We start from the raw sequence: 23217 nt of genomic DNA, 5'->3' as shown, positions 1-23217 counted from the left end.
CTATGGTTGCCCCCAACTTTTTGCCTGGTGTTTTGCTGGTTTTCTGACTTAGTTGACCTGGGACCCTGCTATTCAGGGCCCCAGGCCTACTGCTCTCTCTGTAAAATGGATTCCATGTACCTTAGGTACATATCTAAATTGGATACTGAGTCACCTTATCAGTCCCTGTACAGTGTACCTTAGGTACCCAGGGCATAGGTGTACCCAGGGCCTACCAGGGGCTGCAGCATGTATTATGCCACCCCTGGCTGGCCATCCAAATCTGACACAACTGGCTGCTTGACAGCTGGGGCAAGGTGGTGTAATCACCCTTTGCTTTAGATATAGTATACCTATATCTAACCCTAAAAATGGACACACAGATCTCCTATCAGTCACTCCTATGGCAGGCCTTAACAATCCTGAAGGCAGAGTGCTTGGAATCGTGTGAGATGGTGCTCTGGCATGAGCTGAGCCTGTCTGCGGCTTTCGGGATCTATCCCTTAGCCGTTTCCATGATATCGCATACCATATACTCTTAAGTGCATTATAATCCTCGCGGTTATGTGCCAACTCTGGTATCGCTTTATCAAAACATGTCGAGTAAGGTGTCATACGACCTGGAATACTAACCCCTCGCCAATTCTGGCGACGGGGTTAGCATTCCACCCTTCTAGAGGGACACGACATGCCTGTAACCTATAACCCGGTTAAACGTCAGACAGAGCCTTAGCATCCACAAAATGGATGCTGCCACCGAGACACAAGTCTGCCCTCCTGCTGCTGGGAGTCCTCCCAGAGCAGGAGATAAGGACAAAGGGTTTCCTGCCAGGGGCGGTGCCAGCACCGTCCCAGACAGGGTTTTGTGTATTGTAGGTAGGCAGGGCTTTAGAGGAAGGTGACTGCAAGTAGCACCCCGGTGCTCACTATGCATAGGCCGGCTTGAACCAGTTCCAGGGTCATTCCAGACCCTGTGCTGGGGAAAAGCCCGCCAAGGAAGTGGGTGTAACCACCCCCCTCCTAGTCCCACCCATAGGGCAGGACTTAGTCGCGTGCCAGCCCCTTTTTACAGGATAAAGGTAGAGACTGGCCCCCTTCCAAATCAGATCATCTTTGAATCCTGAAACTACTTTCTGCGAAAGGAACTCAAGACTTCTTCCTAAAGATTTCTCCCTTGTGACTAAGGAGTAGTCACCCTGCATCCGCAGGCACCATCTAAGAACACTGCGGTCTGCTGTAAGTCCTTCCTCCGGAATCCGACTGCCCAGCTCGACGAGAACCGGCTTCCCTGGCACCTCTGACCTCTACCCACCTCTACAGCCCAGCTGAGAATCGTGGGTGCGACGAGACCTCAAGGGACCGGCCATCTGCAAGACTGCACGACTTCTTTCCAGCAAGCCCGCCGAGTAATCTACTGGTGAGTGCTTTGGGGTCCGAGAAGCCCCGACTCTGAGCAGTTCCAGCTCCGAAGTGCAGCCCCCCAGCATCTCCACGATCTGCGTGGGGCCCTTCTGCTTTCCGCTGCTCACCGCGTTGTTTGGCTACTAGCCCGTTGGCTTGTGGCCTTCCTGACGACGCCCGACGACATTTCTGCTGCTGGTCTGGTTGCTCCAGACTGGCCCTTGCTCCCCTCCAGAAGAGGAGCACCCCGGACCCTCCTGGTCCACTCAAGACGCCATTTTGAGTCCACCGCGTGGGCTTGAATTAGCCAAGGCTTGTTGCCCAATCCTGGGTAACTTCGACGCCAACGACTTCATCCTCCGTGGGACAGCTCGCACCTCCATCCTGGTCGCCGACAACGCCTCCTGGTCCGAGAGACTGCAGAGCCCAGCAGCGCCCACTCACCTGACTGCGGTGACTTCGCCCGGTGCCATCCTGGTGCCCACTTAATCACTGGCTAGTGATTCAAGAACTTGGTCCCCTCTGCTTTCAGGTTTTCTTCTTCCTTGATCCAGGCTTGGATCCATCGAACTTTCCTTCACTGGTCGCCTGCCAGCAACTTCTTCCTTCCAGGCTCCTGGTCCGGCAACGAGATCCCCGACGTCTTTTCAGACCTATGCAGCTGCAGCCCCTGGGCTAGGTAACTTCGGCACTTCGGTGTCCCAGCATAGCCTCACTATCCTAGGGTCAGGATCCACTGTCGTTTTCTTCCCACCAGGTCGGGTTCGCCCGTGAACACTAACTTTGTGAATTCTAGCTTCCATAGACTTTGTCCCGCATCCCGCGTGAGAGTGCACACTCTGCACCCGAGTCCCCTGGGCCTCCTAGTAGTAATCTAACGATTCCCTAGTCCAGTCCTAGCGATTCCAAAGCCTATTAGAACTGTTACTTACCTGCTAGTAATTCGCATTCCACTTTTAGCGTATATGGTTTTTCGTGCCCCTCGGGCATTTGTGTAACGTGCTAACTTAAAAGTATTTTCGTAAGAGTTTTGTTGTGTGCTTAGCACCCTGTCCTCATAAAGAGTACAGGGTTGTTGTGATTCTAATAAATACATCGTTTATTTTCATAACACTTGTGTGGTGTCCTTTCACTGGGTGTTCAAGGGGTAATGTGATGGTAAAACAGCTGGCTTAACACGCCCTCTAGAGTCTTAGCCTTAGACTGCTCGTATCCATGCTACTAGGATAGCTGGTCTATAAGGTTGACTTACAACCAATCATCAATAAGGGTTGTTTGGACTGATATATAGTGATCACTAGAATAGTGAGCACTGCACATCAGGCCAACTTCTCACATTGGTGAGCAGCGGTTGGGATTTGAGCTTGCTGTTGTTTTACCACACATGCCCTAAGAATATCTTGTGAAAGATCACATAAGTACTAAAGGTACATATAACTTAGCTTAGAATACTCTGAGTTCTACTGAACCAGCTGTTGTAGCTCCTAGGGCCTAGCACACCCTAAACTACAACTCTAGCAAGGGATCAGTAGGCAAACATATAGTGTAGGTAAGTGCACCACTTACACCTCACTAGAAAAGCATGTCGACTCAGGGGGACTCTACTGAGACTCCCCTGGTCAGTGTTGACCCTCCACAGGTCACTTCGAGATATGCAGCTCTCAATTTTCAGGAGATGAGACAAATCTGTGTCTCCAGGAAACTGAAGCAGGGGTCTAACCCCACCCTTCCCTTTCTGATAGGTCTCTTAGAGACATATGATGCCAGAAAGCTCTCTCAGTTACATGGGAGCATGCCAGCCTTAGAGGGAACCTCTGGGGATCCAGACCTCCCCAACACTGATTCAGCAGTTGAGGAGGAGGATCAGGAGGTACTCTCTGGGGATGAGGCAGACAAGAATCTTGAGGTAGTCAGAAGGCTAACCAAGACCAACTTAGACTTACTTGGGCTAGGATCTGGGGGCCCCCCAGTACTAACCCGAAGTGGGCCTAACCTTGGAGTTAGGAGAGATAGATCTCTTTCTAGGGACTCCAATAGATCTCTGCACTCTAATGCCTCTTCTCAGGGGAGAAGGAATCCTCCACAGAGGAGATTTACTTCCCCTCAGAGAAGGGAGCATGAGGCTAGGATGAGACAAGCTGAACTGAGGATTGAAAGGGAAGAAATTGCCCTGGCCAAAGAGAAGCTTGCCCTGGCAAGAGAGCAGCAGATGAGTGGGCTAGCTCCCACTGGTGGCAGCAATCTCCCAAGAGATAGAGAGAAGGGTTTAGATACTAAACACCTGACTAAAATAGTGCCCCCCTTTAAGCAAGGGGATGACATCCAGAAATGGATGGCTGCTCTGGAGAGGGCCTGCACTGTGCAGAACATTCCCCAGAGTCAGTGGGCAGCTATACTGTGGCTCTCCTTTGATGGTAAAGGTAGAGATAAGCTCCTCACTACAAGAGTGGAGGATGCTAACAATTACCAGGTCCTGAAGAATACACTGGTTGATGGGTTTGGTTTAACCACTGAGCAGTACAGGTTGCTGTTCAGAGACACCCAGAAAACTCAGTCTCAGGACTGGTCTGATTTTGTGGATTGTGCCACTAAGGCTTTGGAGGGCTGGCTACTGGGTAGTAAGGTTACTGATTTCAAGGGATTGTATAATCTAATTATGAGAGAGCAAGTCTTAAATAATTGTCAGAACCAGTTATTACACCAGCACCTGGTAGACTCTGATCTGACCTCTCCACAAGAATTGGGTAAGAGGGCAGACAAATGGGTCAGAACCAGGATTAGGCCCAAGAACCAAGGTGGTGACCAGAAAAAGGAATCAACCAAGCCTCAAGAGAAGGGTGGGAATAAATCTTCAGATCAAACCACACCAGGGCCCCAAAAATCCTCTGAGGGGGGTGGGTCCCAAAATCCTTCCAACAACCAGAAGAAACCTTATTGTTATCCCTGTAAACAGGTGGGTCATTTAAAAACTGACAGCAGTTGCCCAAAGAATAACAATAAGGAAAACATACCCCCAAGTAACATTCCCAAACCTCCTGTTACTACTAGTAGTAATCCCCCAGGTGGTGGGAGTGCCCCCAAGAATTTGGGTGCATTTACTTTGGGAGTTCCTGGGGACTCTGGCCTAACCAGGTCCCCAAACTTAGATACTCTTGTCTGTGAGACTGGCATGGGGTTTGCCAACTTCACAACTTGTCCCAACACTTTGGGCAAGTACAGACAGGAGCCCCTCATCAATGGTATAAAAGTTGAGGCCTATAGAGATACAGGGGCTAGCATCACTATGGTGACTGAGAGTCTAGTCCCCTCAAGGCAACTTTTACCTGGTGCCACATACCAGGTGACCAATATTGATGGAGTACAGAGAGATCATCCCATGGCAGTGGTCAATCTCAGCTGGGGAGGTGTCACTGGCCACAAGAGAGTGGCAGTGTCACCAAACTTGCCTGTAGATTGCCTACTGGGGAATGATTTAGAGCTCTCAGCCTGGGCTGAAGTAGAGCAAGAGACCCATTCTAGAATGGTGAACATCCATGGTAAGGTCAGTGGGGCAGTGGTAGCCACAGCCCCAGTCCAAGATATCCTCCCTGAACAGGTCAGGAGGGTTGTGCCAGTCACAACCCAATCTCAGACAACTTCCTTCCCAGAACAGGTTGTCAAGGCTGTGATGGTCACAGCCCACACCCAAACTGAGCCCCCTCCTGAAAAGGTTGGGAGAGTTGTGATGGCCACAGCTCAAACTCAGACAGATGACAGTGTTGTGAAGCCTGAAACTATGGATCACTCCACTCAGACAGAGAGTAGTGAGGAGGAAGAGAAATCTCCCTCCCACCAGACTTTAGGAAAGGATCAGCCTCCTCAGGGAACTGATCTGACCCCTTGTGAAGAAACTGCCACAGAGGTAGTCAGGCCTAGCCTGGCAGAACCCCTGATGTCAGTGGACCCTTCCAAGGTGGGACCCAGTCTGGAGCAGGTAACCTGCCCCTCTCTACCCTGCCTCAGTCAGCCCAGGGCTGTAGAGGTCAGGGAGGCCAGTGTTGGACCCCAAAGGGCCCCCTGTCCAAAAGAATTTCCCAATCAGCAGATTAAGGGCACTGAAGCTAGTAGTCCTAGCCAAGTGAAAATAAAACATACTCCTGAGGGATCCCCCTTAAAATTAGTTAGGGACCTCCCACAGATGGACACTGTTGGGCACAGCCAAACTTGGGACCTGAGGGCCCCAGACCTGACCTGTCCCTCCAGTAAGCCAAACAGAGGGACCCAACCTCCAGCTGTAGGTAGCCAGAGGTTGACCCTGAGAGCCCAAAACAACTCAGTCTTGGAAAGAAAGGCCTATATGGTGGAAAATGATTGGAGGAAGCTGAGCCCAAAATTAGTGGAGCCTCACTTCAGTACTACATTTCAGCACCAGCCTTTTTCTTTGACAAAACACACCACAGGTAGAGATTCCCTATGGTGGAGACCCTCAGACACCCTTAGGGTGAGGGATTGCTTAGTGGACCATGACATAGGGGGTAACCATGCCAGTGCTGGTACTTCCTTAAATGGCCACTTAGGCAATATAGGCTTACCTGGACAAGGATAGCCTTATCTCCTTTCGTTTGGGGGGGGGTTATGTAGGAAGGTTGACCCCTGACTATGGTTGCCCCCAACTTTTTGCCTGGTGTTTTGCTGGTTTTCTGACTTAGTTGACCTGGGACCCTGCTATTCAGGGCCCCAGGCCTACTGCTCTCTCTGTAAAATGGATTCCATGTACCTTAGGTACATATCTAAATTGGATACTGAGTCACCTTATCAGTCCCTGTACAGTGTACCTTAGGTACCCAGGGCATAGGTGTACCCAGGGCCTACCAGGGGCTGCAGCATGTATTATGCCACCCCTGGCTGGCCATCCAAATCTGACACAACTGGCTGCTTGACAGCTGGGGCAAGGTGGTGTAATCACCCTTTGCTTTAGATATAGTATACCTATATCTAACCCTAAAAATGGACACACAGATCTCCTATCAGTCACTCCTATGGCAGGCCTTAACAATCCTGAAGGCAGAGTGCTTGGAATCGTGTGAGATGGTGCTCTGGCATGAGCTGAGCCTGTCTGCGGCTTTCGGGATCTATCCCTTAGCCGTTTCCATGATATCGCATACCATATACTCTTAAGTGCATTATAATCCTCGCGGTTATGTGCCAACTCTGGTATCGCTTTATCAAAACATGTCGAGTAAGGTGTCATACGACCTGGAATACTAACCCCTCGCCAATTCTGGCGACGGGGTTAGCATTCCACCCTTCTAGAGGGACACGACATGCCTGTAACCTATAACCCGGTTAAACGTCAGACAGAGCCTTAGCATCCACAAAATGGATGCTGCCACCGAGACACAAGTCTGCCCTCCTGCTGCTGGGAGTCCTCCCAGAGCAGGAGATAAGGACAAAGGGTTTCCTGCCAGGGGCGGTGCCAGCACCGTCCCAGACAGGGTTTTGTGTATTGTAGGTAGGCAGGGCTTTAGAGGAAGGTGACTGCAAGTAGCACCCCGGTGCTCACTATGCATAGGCCGGCTTGAACCAGTTCCAGGGTCATTCCAGACCCTGTGCTGGGGAAAAGCCCGCCAAGGAAGTGGGTGTAACCACCCCCCTCCTAGTCCCACCCATAGGGCAGGACTTAGTCGCGTGCCAGCCCCTTTTTACAGGATAAAGGTAGAGACTGGCCCCCTTCCAAATCAGATCATCTTTGAATCCTGAAACTACTTTCTGCGAAAGGAACTCAAGACTTCTTCCTAAAGATTTCTCCCTTGTGACTAAGGAGTAGTCACCCTGCATCCGCAGGCACCATCTAAGAACACTGCGGTCTGCTGTAAGTCCTTCCTCCGGAATCCGACTGCCCAGCTCGACGAGAACCGGCTTCCCTGGCACCTCTGACCTCTACCCACCTCTACAGCCCAGCTGAGAATCGTGGGTGCGACGAGACCTCAAGGGACCGGCCATCTGCAAGACTGCACGACTTCTTTCCAGCAAGCCCGCCGAGTAATCTACTGGTGAGTGCTTTGGGGTCCGAGAAGCCCCGACTCTGAGCAGTTCCAGCTCCGAAGTGCAGCCCCCCAGCATCTCCACGATCTGCGTGGGGCCCTTCTGCTTTCCGCTGCTCACCGCGTTGTTTGGCTACTAGCCCGTTGGCTTGTGGCCTTCCTGACGACGCCCGACGACATTTCTGCTGCTGGTCTGGTTGCTCCAGACTGGCCCTTGCTCCCCTCCAGAAGAGGAGCACCCCGGACCCTCCTGGTCCACTCAAGACGCCATTTTGAGTCCACCGCGTGGGCTTGAATTAGCCAAGGCTTGTTGCCCAATCCTGGGTAACTTCGACGCCAACGACTTCATCCTCCGTGGGACAGCTCGCACCTCCATCCTGGTCGCCGACAACGCCTCCTGGTCCGAGAGACTGCAGAGCCCAGCAGCGCCCACTCACCTGACTGCGGTGACTTCGCCCGGTGCCATCCTGGTGCCCACTTAATCACTGGCTAGTGATTCAAGAACTTGGTCCCCTCTGCTTTCAGGTTTTCTTCTTCCTTGATCCAGGCTTGGATCCATCGAACTTTCCTTCACTGGTCGCCTGCCAGCAACTTCTTCCTTCCAGGCTCCTGGTCCGGCAACGAGATCCCCGACGTCTTTTCAGACCTATGCAGCTGCAGCCCCTGGGCTAGGTAACTTCGGCACTTCGGTGTCCCAGCATAGCCTCACTATCCTAGGGTCAGGATCCACTGTCGTTTTCTTCCCACCAGGTCGGGTTCGCCCGTGAACACTAACTTTGTGAATTCTAGCTTCCATAGACTTTGTCCCGCATCCCGCGTGAGAGTGCACACTCTGCACCCGAGTCCCCTGGGCCTCCTAGTAGTAATCTAACGATTCCCTAGTCCAGTCCTAGCGATTCCAAAGCCTATTAGAACTGTTACTTACCTGCTAGTAATTCGCATTCCACTTTTAGCGTATATGGTTTTTCGTGCCCCTCGGGCATTTGTGTAACGTGCTAACTTAAAAGTATTTTCGTAAGAGTTTTGTTGTGTGCTTAGCACCCTGTCCTCATAAAGAGTACAGGGTTGTTGTGATTCTAATAAATACATCGTTTATTTTCATAACACTTGTGTGGTGTCCTTTCACTGGGTGTTCAAGGGGTAATGTGATGGTAAAACAGCTGGCTTAACACGCCCTCTAGAGTCTTAGCCTTAGACTGCTCGTATCCATGCTACTAGGATAGCTGGTCTATAAGGTTGACTTACAACCAATCATCAATAAGGGTTGTTTGGACTGATATATAGTGATCACTAGAATAGTGAGCACTGCACATCAGGCCAACTTCTCACAGTGACCAACAGAGGGTTAATAGTTTTTAATGACATATTTAAATCTAAATATCTATTGCAGGAGAGATTAATTTTGCAGTATTCCACAAATACACTACACTAAGCAGAACAATACCCAACTCAGAGCCTGAACAGCTGGTAAATGTCCATGAGGATACACATGCATATGTGCCCTGTTTATTTTTGTTGGTTTACATCCACACCGATTTACTTATATAATCTGGTAAGTATGGACTAGGTCTCCCTGTTCATACTGGGGCATTTTTACCTACCTGTCTTATTTCATTATCTTTAGGTTTCATGTTATCTTTTCCAATTCTCTCACTTGGGTAGTCACTGTCTCCTAGGTCCCACAAGCAGATTGCAACAGGTAATCGGCCTACACCATTACCAGGAAGAGCCTGCACATCATGAACCATTAAGACTAGATGTAAAAAATCTTGTTTGAATGCAAGCAGTGGAGTCCGTGTTATTAGCAGTGCTGATGGGAGCTCGGTACCCAAATATAGTTCTGAGTAGCTGCTCTCAGATGAAGCAGACCCCCCCTATTCAAGGGTCTGATCTCCCACCACTCCCAAAGAGGGGACTCTGTCAAATAGTGTGGACCAGCACCACCCGACCAATAGACCCTGTTTGTATAACCACTATTCCCTCCATGGGCCTATTTTAGGGACCGCTTTTCATTCCTCTCCTCGCCTCTGCAGTGGGCAGACTGTGCCTTGAATTATTTCAGCTAGTCCGTGATGCAAGGCTGAAACCTGCATTGCGGACAAGATTGTTATCCTGCTGCTGTCTTCCCCCCCCCCCTCAGATTGTGCAGATTTAATGTTGACTGTTTATCTAGCCTAGTCTGCCCCACCTTGCCTCAAAGTACCTAAGACAGGAACTCTTGGTGGCAGAGACCGTTTTCCACCAGATTTTTGGTATGGTGACCCCATTTGGCTGGACTTATGGCTGTAGTTTTTTCATGGAGTTATTTCTAAAATGTGATCACATAAAAAGTTACAATGGGAATGGAGCGTACCCAGATAAGCAAGGCAAGAGGAGGCAAATGGAAAGATCAAGGATCCCACATCAGAACAGGCTATAAACTGTACAGGATAGCTGGGATCTCAAAAGAACCTGATGGGCAATCCAAGTGCCGGCCCCATATGGGACTTCGTCTAGAACTCCCCTGAGTGGGTTGGTTAGATGAAGGGGCAGAGTGGGTGAAGCAGGGTAAGGGACAGCGGTCTGGTCATGGACGGGTTAGCGACCAAGGAGGCTTGAGGGTGTCAAGAGCATGCCTGGGGAAGGAACCAGGCAGTAGGAGGGGTGCGGGTCAAGGATCGCGGAGAAAGGATCCCCGTGTGTCCCAAAATCTTTCATAATGATTGATGAGTCTAGCAAATGGCCGGCTCAAATGCAGCCATCTGAAACAATTCACATAGCCATTCCTCTGATGTCGAACTCATGGGTGACCTCCAAACCCTCAGGATGCAGATCTTGATGGTGCCCAACTGTTCCATTTTTAAATGCTTTAACTAACAGGCTGGAATCCCGAGGCTGCAGTAGTTTGATCAGACGCTAGCTTTCTGTAGATCAGTTCATTGCTGTTGTGTTTGAACTATGGTGCCTGTCTACACAGCACCAACAGTCCTATTAACTATTTTCATCACTGATCGCAGATTCAGTTTTACTTCTCCAGTGGTCTATTAATCTTAAGGGATAGTATATCTGATCCTGCTTTTAAGCCACTTTCGTTTGAGAGAGGTTGTCCGACCTAGATATTGATCAGATTGTTTTTGTGCTTTTAATCATGAGGATGTGAATCTTGCAATAAGCTTGTTCCAGTGCTGCCCATTGAGTTCCATTCCCTGGCAGGTAAATTCAAACTTGTTTTTATGTTCGTTTTCTCAACCCCATCGTCTAATGCCTTTGCTCTTTTTGGGACCTGAAAATCTCAGATATGGATAAGAGCTACAGAAGATGCCACCCACCAACCTTGTAGTCTGGTTCTCTGGATAGCAAAAACGGGCTTATGAAAATATTTATATCTGTTAATCCCCAGGCCAGTAAACGGTAATAATGTTTTTCTAAAACAAAAAGATTCTGTAACATCGAACTAAATGCCACAAATGTGATAGATTAGTCAGCCCTGCGGTCTATTGATTTTGATTGTGCCACGATATAGTTTACAACTCAACCACGATTGCTTGTTCCAGATCTCTGCATTCAAAGACCTAGAGGAACATTGTACGGTTGTATTGAATCTTGGCAACTGCACTAAAGCTGTTAATGCCCATCGACCTTGTACACAATGCTTAAGACCATGAGCATCAGTCTTTCCATTTTTAATCGGACCTTGATGAAGTCTTTGGACTAAAGCAGGGTGGCAAGGGGAAAGTAAATAAAATGGCCTGTTTGATGGAATAAACCCCTTTAATGATCATTTGACAACGTGCTACGTTAAGGCAATGTGAATAGTCCCAGAGTAATTGCTCAACGCGTAAGCAGTGCTGGTTGGACACTAGTCCTTTTCCTATCCGGCTTGTGCTTTTCAGTTTTTCCCTAATCTGTCCATTCCTGTGAGGAACTCAGTAAAGGTTGTCTCGTTCAGGGCAGCAATATTAATTGGTTGAGGGGGAATGAGGAGAACAAGCCAGCCCGCATAGTCTATCCCAATCCTGGTGGTTCACACTACTTGTATGGCCGCCGTTTCTATTCCCTAAACTTGTCTACTAATACTTAAATGCTGCCAGTGATCAGGGTTGTCTTTTTGCTTTAACTTTCACATCTGCCTTCATTGCATCAACTCTGCCTTGTTTGTGTCCACTTCTGGAGGTGTAAAGGCTGCTCTTGTGGACCATAGAACACAGTGTCGCTACTTCTGCTTAGAAATTGGCAAGATGTGATATCTCTACCTCATATTTTCTGGTGCTGTGAAGTTTACACAAAGGTTGGGGTTAGGATCGAAATAAAAAGTATGAATTTACTTTTACTAGTTACTCAATGCGTGTAGGCATTCTATTACCAGCACCTCCCAACCTGCTGTGCCATCTGTCATAGCCATATTGCTGAGCTCCAAGTATTTTGTTGCAGGTGGATGTTTTAGCTGTCTCACAAAAGAGCTCGTAGCACTTAATCCAAAAAGGGAAAACATGTCAACCTTCCAAGACCGTTATTTGAGGCCAGAACCAGGAGACTTTAGATGATTTAACAGTCATCGAATTTTGTTTGTGCACACTGTTGACATTTAATTTTTCTGCCAGAATTGGGAATGTTTCATGTCACTTCCTGTGATGTAAGACCATGTCATGGAGAAAGGCCATGTGATAACCTAAGCGCATGGGTAGTTGGGACTGCACTATTCGTTTTGTTGTGGTAGCAAGATTGATTTGCATGTAGATGGTCGGTCATTAGCAGAAGGGGTGAAAACGATGGACTGGAATGGACCCTGAGCAATCGCCAGCACTGAAATTAGTTCAAGCATTCATTCAATCACAGTTTATTGGAGTATACACCTTAAGTGCAAAGGGTAAGCCCATACATGTGGGTCCCTAGCTCATTGTGTCACAACTCACGCTATATTTTGCGTATAAGTAATTAGGCTGAAACCGGTCTCGGGTTGTCTGTTCACTTCTAACGGGGAACTTGCATGGCAGCTCAGGCAGCCTGCCTTCTCTGTTCCTGTCGGAGCAAGACTGATTTGCACATGGCTGGCACTGTCTAAATTTGCTTAGTAGGCAAAAACGGATTAACTGGAAAGCATCCTCAGCGAGCACAAGCGGCTGAAATTAATTAAAGCATGCCTTCCACCTGTGCCTGCATGTGTTGCTTGACAGGTCCCTTTATTTGTCTTATTGGTGTGTGCCTCTGTGCAATGTGCCGCTTGTATATGTACAACCACAAATTGCATAATACACGTTTGAGAACAGCTGAAATAGTCCAAACCCTTTGGCGTTGTTAATGTTTGCAGTTATGAATGGTTCAACGCTGCATTCACTTATTCCCTAGCTTAATATACACTTTGCCTGTATTATATTCCTTTTACATCCATGGTGTTTTTCATCGTTTGGTGGTAGTGTGATCAAAAACATGTCTATTTGTCCAAATGCAAAGTTGGGTGATATCGTTTATGGCAGCAATTATACTATGTGTTCGATAAGTATCAACCCAGAGACATGACCGTGGTTCCGCAAATCGGAAACACACGAAACAATGCCAATTTACATATACTATCATGCAATGTGTTTCTCTCAAGAAAATGTTAATAAAAAACATGGCAAAAAGAAAGTCAATTTGTCGAAAAAGGTCGTTTTATTTTATATTAACGTGCTTAGCTATATAGTTGCCAAGAATCCCATGTCATGGTGACAAAAACAAATTCGCAGTCAGGGCACGCTTTTCCTGGAAATGGATTTCATTTTTTTCATTATAAGTATTAGTCCCCACATACCATCATGCAAAATATTGCTCGATTAAAAGCCCAGGACTAGTTGAAGGTGTCAAACACTTTGAAGTGCTCCCTATAAGGTGTCAACTTGTGCTCCCCTTGCTTGCTGTATATATTGGTACGTAATTGAGTGTCTGGTCCGTGGGTTTTATGTTGAAACAACGAGTTCCCCAACCACGACTTCCCTATCCTTGAGGTCGTAACCACGACCTCATCTAAACCACAATTTTTTTTACCACGCATTCCTTTACCATGATTTTTCGTGTTCATGAAATGTTAAAAAAATGCTTTACATCTAAGTACCCCGATCCCTCACCCCTTACAAACTAATCCCCCCACCCTAAAAATAAATCCGATCACTCACACCCCGTAAAATATGAATTCAACCCCCATAAATCTATTTCCCCTCTCCCTTTTAATAATCATGAAACTCCCCACCTCTTAAATACGAACTTAAATGCGATCACAGCAATGGTGCACTAGAGGTATACACAAGGTTATCCAGTCTGTGCCTGTCCAGGCTGTTCCCCGACCTCTGCCATTCTTGCTGCCTTTTTAATTGAAGTTCCTTGGAGCCTTTTCTAATGTGCATTCTTTCACGATACAGGAGTTAGATTTAATCTTTATGATGGTAACATGATTAAACCCCCCACCTCCTAAATACGAACTCATTACCCATAAATCTAATTCCCCTCTCCCTTTAAATAATCACGAACCACCACCTCCTAAATACGAACTCAAACCCTATAAAACTAACTCACCCTACCCCATAAAAATTAACCCCTCTTACCAGTTCCAATGCGACGCTCGTCCTAACTCCGCCCTGTCTGAACACTAGACCGACTCAGCCTTAACCACGCACTACGGCTGAGCCATTGTTCGGGCAAGTCGTTGCATGACTCCGGAACTCGTTGTTCCTGATTCGTTGTTCAGGATGTTTCCCGGTCCGTGTGCATGCATGTGTATATATGCTAGAATAATGCTACCGACATCTAAATAGCACCTGTTAATCGCTGCTGGCATGTCGTGTTATAAAAGTGGTTTTCGATTGGTTTGTTGGAGAGTGAGAATGCTTTGTATGTGGAGCAGCAGGTTGCCTGCCAATGTACAGGCACTATATATATGGCAAACGTATCCAAGTTTAAAGATTTAAATTGTGAGGGTGCACACCCACGCAAATAGGTTGTTGCCACTTTTATCTTCACAGACGAGGCTACTTGCCCGAATCTCTCTAGGGGTTTTCAGTTCCACCTCTAGATGGTAGGATATCCAAAAATTAGGGACAGCATTGACTCTTAACCCCTTCGACGCTCAGGACGAGCTCAGCTCGTCATGAGTTACGCCTCTCGTACGCTCATGACGAGCTGAGCTCGTCATGTAACACGGGTTTTTTAAAAGTGCCGCGCACAGCGGTAAAACCGCTAGCGCGCATGCGGTTAAAGTAGGGAGTAAGGGTCCACATATAGTTACATTTCTCGTTTCTGGTAAGTCTCTGTTGCTCTATAAAGCATGTTACTTGCCGCAGGAAGTGTTCATAAGGTAAGAAATATTTATTCAATTCTAAATAAAACTTGCTGTACTACTTTGGTGCATTCACTGTACCTTTTGTATACATCTGATTACATGTAATATGAACTTTTGTAGTGCTAATTACATTGTAAGGGGTCTCACATGGTATGTGTATTTAAATAGGGTTATTCTGCAAAAGTATCAGTAGTTCCATCGTATGATGCACCAGTGGGAGCATTCCCATACAGGAAAGCGCTTTGCCTGAAGAAACTGTTTTGAAGTTTTAAATTGCATCCCATCTATACATGTTTTACCAGTTAGAAACAATAGACTGGAATTGCTACAGGGAATCTAGGAGATATTGCATGGATATTCTGATTGCTGAGAACAATGTACTATAAATGTGTTTTTTTAAATTTGCTGTTTTTATCTTTCGAATGTGTAACCTAACATTTAGTACTTTCTTGTGTCCACATTTGCAGACGGCAACTCCAAAATAACATGGCAATCAGAATGTGTGATGTGGCTTCTCTGCTTAGAAGTGGTTCGTGGGCAGCAGAGCCTTGGACTGGGGTCTGTGGGATTTTTCTTGAACTATTGTAGGCTACCTCTGCTTGTTAATGTGCGGAGACCATACCAAACTCTAACATAAACACTGACTATTTTGAATAAAATTGTATCAAACTAGATTTTCTTGGCCTTTATGAAATCTGGCATTTCAATTTAGTTTGCAACATGGTCTGTATCTTGGTAGTGATGCAGACTGAACGATTCATTTGGTATGGTCTAAACACAGAATATGTTTGTGCTTTGTTACTTACTGTGAAGTAAAAATACATGTGCTTAAATGTCATAATAATGCAGACTGTCAAGAAAAAAATTTGATTGTGGTGGCACTAGGGCATATTGTTTATTTTAGTTATTTAGCATTTTAGGGATGTTTTATGAAGTTTCTAAAGTATCAACAGCCAACATCGTGATCAATCCTTTCCTTTCAAAGAGTTCTTCATAAACGTATTTGCACAAGTTACCTTCCTATAGTTTGCAGAAAGTTCTACAGATTGCTTTTTCAACAGCCCCTCACAAGCCCTCCTAAAGAATACGCGCCATTTTCCAACACATAATTGGTCACGGCCTCAAAAATTGTTATCTAAATTTAATGTATAGCTTTTTGTTTTTCTTGCCACAGCCAACCATTTACCCAAATATTACACCATTAGTGAAAGTTACATCTTTTCTTTTCCATGGTATGTTTAACGAAAACTTGGGTGGGAGGGTCTTTTGTGCCAGGGTGCCTTAGTTAACCGGTCCCACAAAACAGCGTCCTTGCCTTTATGAAATGCATTAGACGTGTTTGAATAGCTTCGTTCTTTACACTATGCTTCTTAGGCGCTTATTTATGGTTTGCATTTGTCGGCTGTAGTCTATAGCGCCTTGGATGCCTGATAATTAAACAGAAAAGCATCTGAAACAGCTTAGACATAATACTTTGTGAAGATGTCCATGCACAGCATATGTCAAACCTATCGATACCCTCAACCTAGTCTCAGCAATAATTTAGGGATGTATCTCGAAAAATTGTTACCTAAATTTAGAGTTGATAACGATTGTTTTTATTGGTGATTAAGCATTACTTGCTAACATCTCGTCATCATTTTTTTTAAACAAACTTTATTGAAGTTTTCAATATATACAGTTTAATATCCTACCTCCGTACTTCTGCATATACATACCACTGTAGGATACTGGTCATCTGTACGGCATTAGTCGCTAGTCTTGATTACAGTTCATACAATTCCATAACAAAAACCTTTAATTTTGCATGTCTATGCTTTCTGCTTTAACCACATACATTACCAGGCAAAACATGTTTCTAGTATTCACATGATATCCACCATGGTATACCCACCCCGAAGTTATCGAACTGAGCAACACAAACCGTCTCCGATCTTATTCACAGTGCACTATTTATTGCATTCAACAATCCAAAAAATAAAATATTAAGCGAAAAGGACATGAGCCCACATCACAGTGTATAGTACCTTGTACTTGTTAATCTCGTACACAATGTCTGTGCCTCCGATATCCTTAGCACTGCATCATATGCTATGTATCCAGTTACATGTTAAAGCATTAAGTATCCAGTGACGATACCTAGTCTGCTTACGTTATTATGTCAGCCGCCACCTGTGGGGGTTCATCCCATACCTTAAAGGCTTCACACAACATATCCCATGCCATCGCTATTGGTATTTACCTCTTTCTTGTTGTTCCTCCTTACAAATCGCTGCACTTTCGGCTAGACTCCATTTTATAACTTCCTCCTTCCACCCCTTTTATTTGGTGGCCTTATTACCTTCCACTTCCTAGTGAAGTGGCATTTAGCTTGTCTTAACACTAGGATATCAAAACGCACATGTACCTTGTGTCCCTTCTTATGTGGTTATATCCCTAGTATGCAGCTCTTTGCCATATGCCAGGTCCGCCCGCCTACCACATCTGTCAATATTTGCGCTATCTGCGCCCAATAGTGTGTTAGCGCCGGACAGGCCCACAACATATGTACGAATCCTTCATCCTACTATAACACAAGGGATCTCTGGTATAATGTCCAGAGAACCGGGGGTTTTTGGAGAGGACAATTGGAGTATATCCTCCCTACAATTATCTTATCACAAAAAATACTCCACAAATACTAAGCCTGAGTGATTTTCAGGTAGTTTAACACACAAGGAACTTAGGCCTTGTATGCGGTAGTGGGGGCTGAACACCTGACCACTAATGGTGTGTTGGACCTGATAGTCATGTCCACTTGTTTGGAGGGAAAACACTAGTTCTGTTTAGTTACCCCCACACACCCTAGTGGTGTCATGCTTCATCATTGGGTCACCCCGTGGGCTCAACCACAGTGTTGGGTAGCTCTTTGATAGATGAAGGATGGGGGATTATAAGATAAAATACCTCAATCAGACCCCTGGTTTCCCTTTATTCGTGGGTCTGGTTGGGTCATTAAAAATTATTTTAAAACGAGTCGTTTGGATTTTAATGGTCCTATGACCCTAGTGCCGACATGTTTCAGTCCATACAGAGGCCCATAAAGGTCCAGCACTTTCTTCAGGGCTGGGAACAATCCCCCTCTATGTGTAGGGAATTTACAGGATGGGAGGTCCCTATCCTACCAATGTAGCGAGGGAAGAGTCAAGCCGGGGACCGAGACTGCCATACAATGAAATGACGGGGAACTCACAATTTGAGACCTCTCACCAGCACCTCGCGGTCCATCGAGAAGCCTGAAGCCCCCCTAATTGGATGGAGCCTGGCATTACAGAGATACCTTGAAGCATACACGAGGAGAAGCTACTCTTCCCTCGCTACATTGGTAGGATAGGGACCTCCCATCCTGTAAATTCCCTACACATAGAAGGGGATTGTTCCCAGCCCTGAAGAAAGTCCTGGACCTTTATGGCCCTCTGTATGGACTGAAACATGTCGGCACTAGGGTCATAGGACCATTAAAATCCAAACAAGACCCGTTTTCAAATGTTTTTAAATAATTTTTAATTACCCAACCAGACCCACGAATAAAGGGAAACCAGGGGTCTGATTGAGGTATTTTATCTTATAATCCCCCATCCTTCATCTATCAAAGAGCTACCCAACACTGTGGTTGAGCCCACCTTGACTTTTAGGGGTCGGGGTGACCCAATGATGAAGCATGACACCACTAGGGTGTGTGGGGGTAACTAAACAGAACTAGTGTTTTCCCTCCATACATGTGGACATGACTATCGGGTCCAACACACCATTAGTGGTCAGGTGTTCAGCCCCGAATCCTTCATCCACCTCTGTACATCTCGGGCAATTTGATGGCGCCGTGGTAAACATCTTGTCGAGTCTATGTGGTGTTAAATACGCTGCATGATCAGCTACTGGATACATTTAAATTGTGCATTACGTGACACTGCTTTCGGGTATGCTAGTAGTGGTGTCCATTCTCTATCCGAAAAGTCTGTGTCCAAATCGGCCTCCCACTTAGCCTGCAATGCACCCAACTGGGACGCCTGCGTCTCCCTGATGCCTGTGTATAACCATTTGGTCAAATGCCTACCGTTTCCCATTAAATGTAGCATATGGACCAGCCCATTAGTTTGCGGTTCCTGCCCGTCTGGGGGCCACCCCCTTTTTCACATATTGTGTTAATCCAGCGTGTAAGAGAAATAGGGTATCCGACAATACATTAGTGTGAACAAAGTCTACGTGTGACAGTAGTATACCCTCGTGGAACAGTGCCCCCACTGATGTTATCCCACCATCCTCCCATCTGGCCAGCTGTCCCTGCGTGACTATGCCTGTTGGGATGGGCAAACCTATCAAAGGGGTGTTCTGTGCATAGGACCGCGAGGTAGCGTATACCTTAAGGCGGTTTTCCAATATTGCAGTGCTATTTGCAACAGTGGAGAGCCAGTGCTATTGGTTGGATGCATGTATGTAGCTTTGCATGCAGTTTACCCTGTGCCAGCATCTTGTGTGTATAGCAAATTTCCTGCAAGTTACGTCCTGCCAACCAGAATGCAAGCGATTGCAACTGACTCGCCATACATTAGGCCCCAAAATCCGGTGCTCCCATACCCCCTGCAGTCGTCTGAAGTTATAACTTCAATGCCACTCTCCCTACCCACCCCAAACCAGTTCTGTCATCAGTGAATCTAGCACTCAGACCACTCCTAGGGATTAATATTGGGAGCGTCGTGAAATAGTACAACACTCTAGGCAACATCACAATCTTTGCCATGGGCAGCCGCCCGTGAATGACAACAGCAGCGTTATCCAGAATGCTATCTGTGATCGCAATGCAGATATTGTGTGTTGAACGTCCCCATCCAGTGTATCTTGCCGTGTTCTATATATATTCACTCCCAGGTACTTAAACGTAGTTGAGGCTGTTAATATTTTACTATTCTCGAAGTCAACCGTGTGCGGCACCTCTGACTGTTTAAAGGAGAAGGTTATTGACTTGTCAAAGTTTACATAAAGCCCCAACACCCTACTGAACTCCGTGAACAGCGTCGCCCCCTCAGTGAATCCGCTATATATGTCCTGGGTATATGGTACTATATAGTCTGCATATAGTGACGTAGCGTGAATCGTCTGGCCAACACGGATGCCCAATCCTGAGCAGACAGATGAAGTTTGGATGCAAGTAGCTCCAGTGCTAATATAAAGAGAATCCTGGAGAGAGGGCACCCCTGCCTTGTGCCTCCTGTGTATCTCATATGCGCTAGAGATGTGCTTGCCCAATCGTACCCGTGCTGTAGGCGCCGCTTATAACAGCCTGACTCAGTTCAAGTAGTCATCTGGTATGTCGTACAGGCTCAGGGCTGCCAACATGTAATCTCAGCTTAGCGTATCAACCGCTTGACGCAGGTCCAATTAAAGACAACCTGCCGCCGGAAATTGATCAAAGGGGCCCACATTATTTGGTAAAACCTTTGCACATTTTGCACTGTGCTCCTGCATGGCACAAACCCACACTGGTCTATGTGTACCAACTTGTTGAGGCAGGGCAACAAACACGACACTAGAATCTTGCTCAGTATTTTGTACTTGGTTTTCAGGAGGGACAAATGTCTGTACGCTGTAATGTCCATGCCTTCCCCTCTGGATTTTGGCAATGAGACCACCAATGCCTGACTTGTGGTCGGGGGGAACTCACCTTCCTCCAGTGCAGCTGCATACAACTTACTCAGTTGTGGTGCTAACTCTTTGGCATATGCCGCGTAAAACTCTGTGTGGAGGCCATCCCGACCCAGTGTCTTATTCCGCGGCAGGTCCCGGATAGCCACCGGAACCTCCTCCGTTGTAATAGGTGACATTCTGTGTCTGCCTTGTCAAGCTTTGGTAGATTCGCTCCGGAGAGGAATCCCCCAATTTGCTGTGTGCATGGTCGCCCGGGTGCACTGTACAGGTGTCTGTAATACCTTTGGAACGCCGCATTTACTGTTTGTTGGGTAGTAGCCACATCACTGAGTGGGGAGTACATCCTGGTTACTGGGATTACTTTGGGCTGGTTCCGTTTATACGAGCTAACAGAGTGCTAGGTTTGTCTGCCTCCACATGAGTTCTCTGTATGCACGCCCTATAGTCTACTACTCTTAGTCTCTCCAGAAGATCAGCATATTCTATCCTTGCCTGCTGTAGATCGTCTGCCTTGTCCAGGGATTCAGCAGCAGCTTTCTATAGGGGCCCCAGCTGTCCCTCTACTTCTATTAGATTGTGCACTTTCTCTTGCTTATTGTGCACTATCTCTTGCTTGGCTCCCACCGTCGCCCCAATGGAGGTGTCTCTCACCACTACCTTGAATGCTTCCCATTCAATGAGTGGGGAGGAGGCGGAGCCGTTGTTCTGGGTGAAATATTAAGTAACAGTAGTGGATAATTGTGCCTTCAATGCCCTGTCTTCGAGCAGTAGGGGATTGAATCTCCATGTCGGCACCGGAGTGGGGACATAACCCCACTCAAGTATCTTCTCCAACGGACTGCGATCAGAGTGTTTTGCTGAGATGCGCAGCGTCTAACACCTGCGGGAGAAGTACAGGGGAACAGAGAATATGATCCATCCTTGTATGTACTGGGGAGTCGAACGAGTATTCACGTGTCGCCACGTTCTTGCTGCGCCACATTCAAAAGTTCCCAACCGCCCCTCCATTCCTCAGGTTTCCTAGCCTGATGAACTGCCAGGGCTCCCCGAAGAGGCGGATGCGGTCTATCTAGGTGTATGTTCAACACTGCGTTGTAATCCCCACCCAGAATCCATGGGTACTGAACCCAGTCCGCCAGTGCAATGCTTAGCCTGTGCAGGAATCCTTCCTCTTCTTTATTTGGTGCATATATACTTCCTATCACCAGCCCCTAACCATCTAACTCTCCTTTTAAGAGCACATACCTGCCCTCAGTTTCCGTACTCTGTTCCAGCATACTAAAAGGGACCAAGCACGCATCCACACTACTGCGCCTCTTGCATACTCCAAATAGGTTGTGCTGTATAATTGGCCCCTCCATTTTTTCTTCAGCTGCATTTAAGTGAGTCTCCTGCAAAAGGACTGTGTGCTTTATGCCTGTTGTGCTGTGCATGAATGCAATATCTCTGGTGCAGTGAGCCCATGCCTCTCACGTTCCACGTCAGCAACTTACACTGTGCTCTTGACGCCATTCACATTACGCGTACCGTGTATAACTCCCATGTGTGCTCTGTCCCTGTGCCCTGGTGAAATCTATTGTTTGCCCCAGTGTGCGCCCTTGTAACTGCAACTCCCATTACTTTACCCCAGTTTGATGGTGTAACTCCAAAACTGTGCTCTACCAAACCGCTATTACAAACAGCAAGAGATGTAACTTACAATTTGCTTTCGCAAAGGGGGATGATACGCCAACCGCGGACCATTTCACCCCATGCCAGTTCCTTTGTGCTGTCCCCATTGGCAGCATTGCAGTAATTATATAGTAGTATTTGAAAGCTTAGAGCTAAACAACCAAGAACGACTTTTAAGGGAAGGAGTAGGATAGAAAAGAGAAGAAAAAGGCAAGAAGGGGGGCCGCCTCCCAGACCAGAGTACACCCCCCCCCATTATCATAAATTCAACATAACTGTAGCATTCACACCAATACAATTACCAACTGCTGTGCGACTCCCACAGCGTGTCTGCTACTTGTTATAGTCCGCAAAACTTCTGGGCCACAGCTATGAGGGCCCTCTCCCTCTAACACCTGTGCTACGCCGGGGTACATATGTTCTGCCATGCAGCTATGTTCATTCCTCTAGGTCTCTGGCAGTTTGCGGCGTTAAAGAAGGAAATAGATGAAAACTAGCGGTCAGTTGCTGGCACTCCATCCAATGACTATTCTCGTCTTTTGCCTCTTGTCACACTCCACGTCGCTGCCGCTTGTAACACTGCCCTTACTTCAATCTTCTGCTCCAGGGTAGGCGCCTTTTGTCCGATGGCTTCTGTTGACCTGAGGGACTTGGCACTGTCCGCCTACGTCGTTGGCTCAGCCTCTGAGGTTGTCTGTGTTCGTCCAGTATCGCCAAGTTCGGGAAAGTTACTTCTATCCACATCCATGCCGTCTCGACATCCTCAAAGAAATGACTTGCATTGTCGTAAATTACCTTCAACTTAGTCGAGAAAATTGGTGCGTAACGCAGGTTAAACAGGTGGAGGTGCTGTTTGATCCCAAAGAAAACCTACTGTTGTCTTTGTGCCTGCATTGTGTAATCTGGGAATGGTGACCCCTTTGATTTTTCGTAGAAGAGTGGCACCTTTTCTCATGCTTTGCGGAGCAGCGTGTCCCTGTCCTTGTAGTTCAGGATTTTTACGACCATGGGCCGCGGCGGTAAACCAGTGGCTCTCAGTATCAGGGCCCAACACCACTGGCTCCACACATGCTACTGACCTCATTCAATCAATCAATCACGGCATTTGTATAGCGCGCTACTCACCCGGAAGGGTCTCAAGGCGCTGGCGGGGGAGAGGGGTACGTTACTGCT

At 47.1% G+C, this 23217-nt stretch overlaps 1 protein-coding gene across 6 annotated transcripts in view; it reads left to right on the top strand.

Annotated features, from left to right (window-relative positions):
- ELAVL2 (ELAV like RNA binding protein 2) overlaps nt 1–23217 on the top strand; it is a 657021-nt gene that overhangs the window by 124387 nt on the left and 509417 nt on the right. For all 6 annotated transcript variants that reach the window (XM_078676701.1, XM_078676704.1, XM_078676702.1 and 3 more), the window contains exon 3: nt 15159–15249. In XM_078676701.1, coding sequence (XP_078532827.1) covers nt 15178–15249 — 72 coding nt within the window. In that variant the 5' untranslated portion in view covers nt 15159–15177. The remainder of the gene's footprint in view (nt 1–15158; nt 15250–23217) is intronic.

The sequence above is a fragment of the Lissotriton helveticus genome, chromosome 2_1 (genome assembly GCF_964261635.1).
Source record: "Lissotriton helveticus chromosome 2_1, aLisHel1.1, whole genome shotgun sequence".
NCBI lineage: Eukaryota > Metazoa > Chordata > Amphibia > Caudata > Salamandridae > Lissotriton > Lissotriton helveticus.
This window is presented reverse-complemented; position numbering and strand designations above follow the sequence as displayed.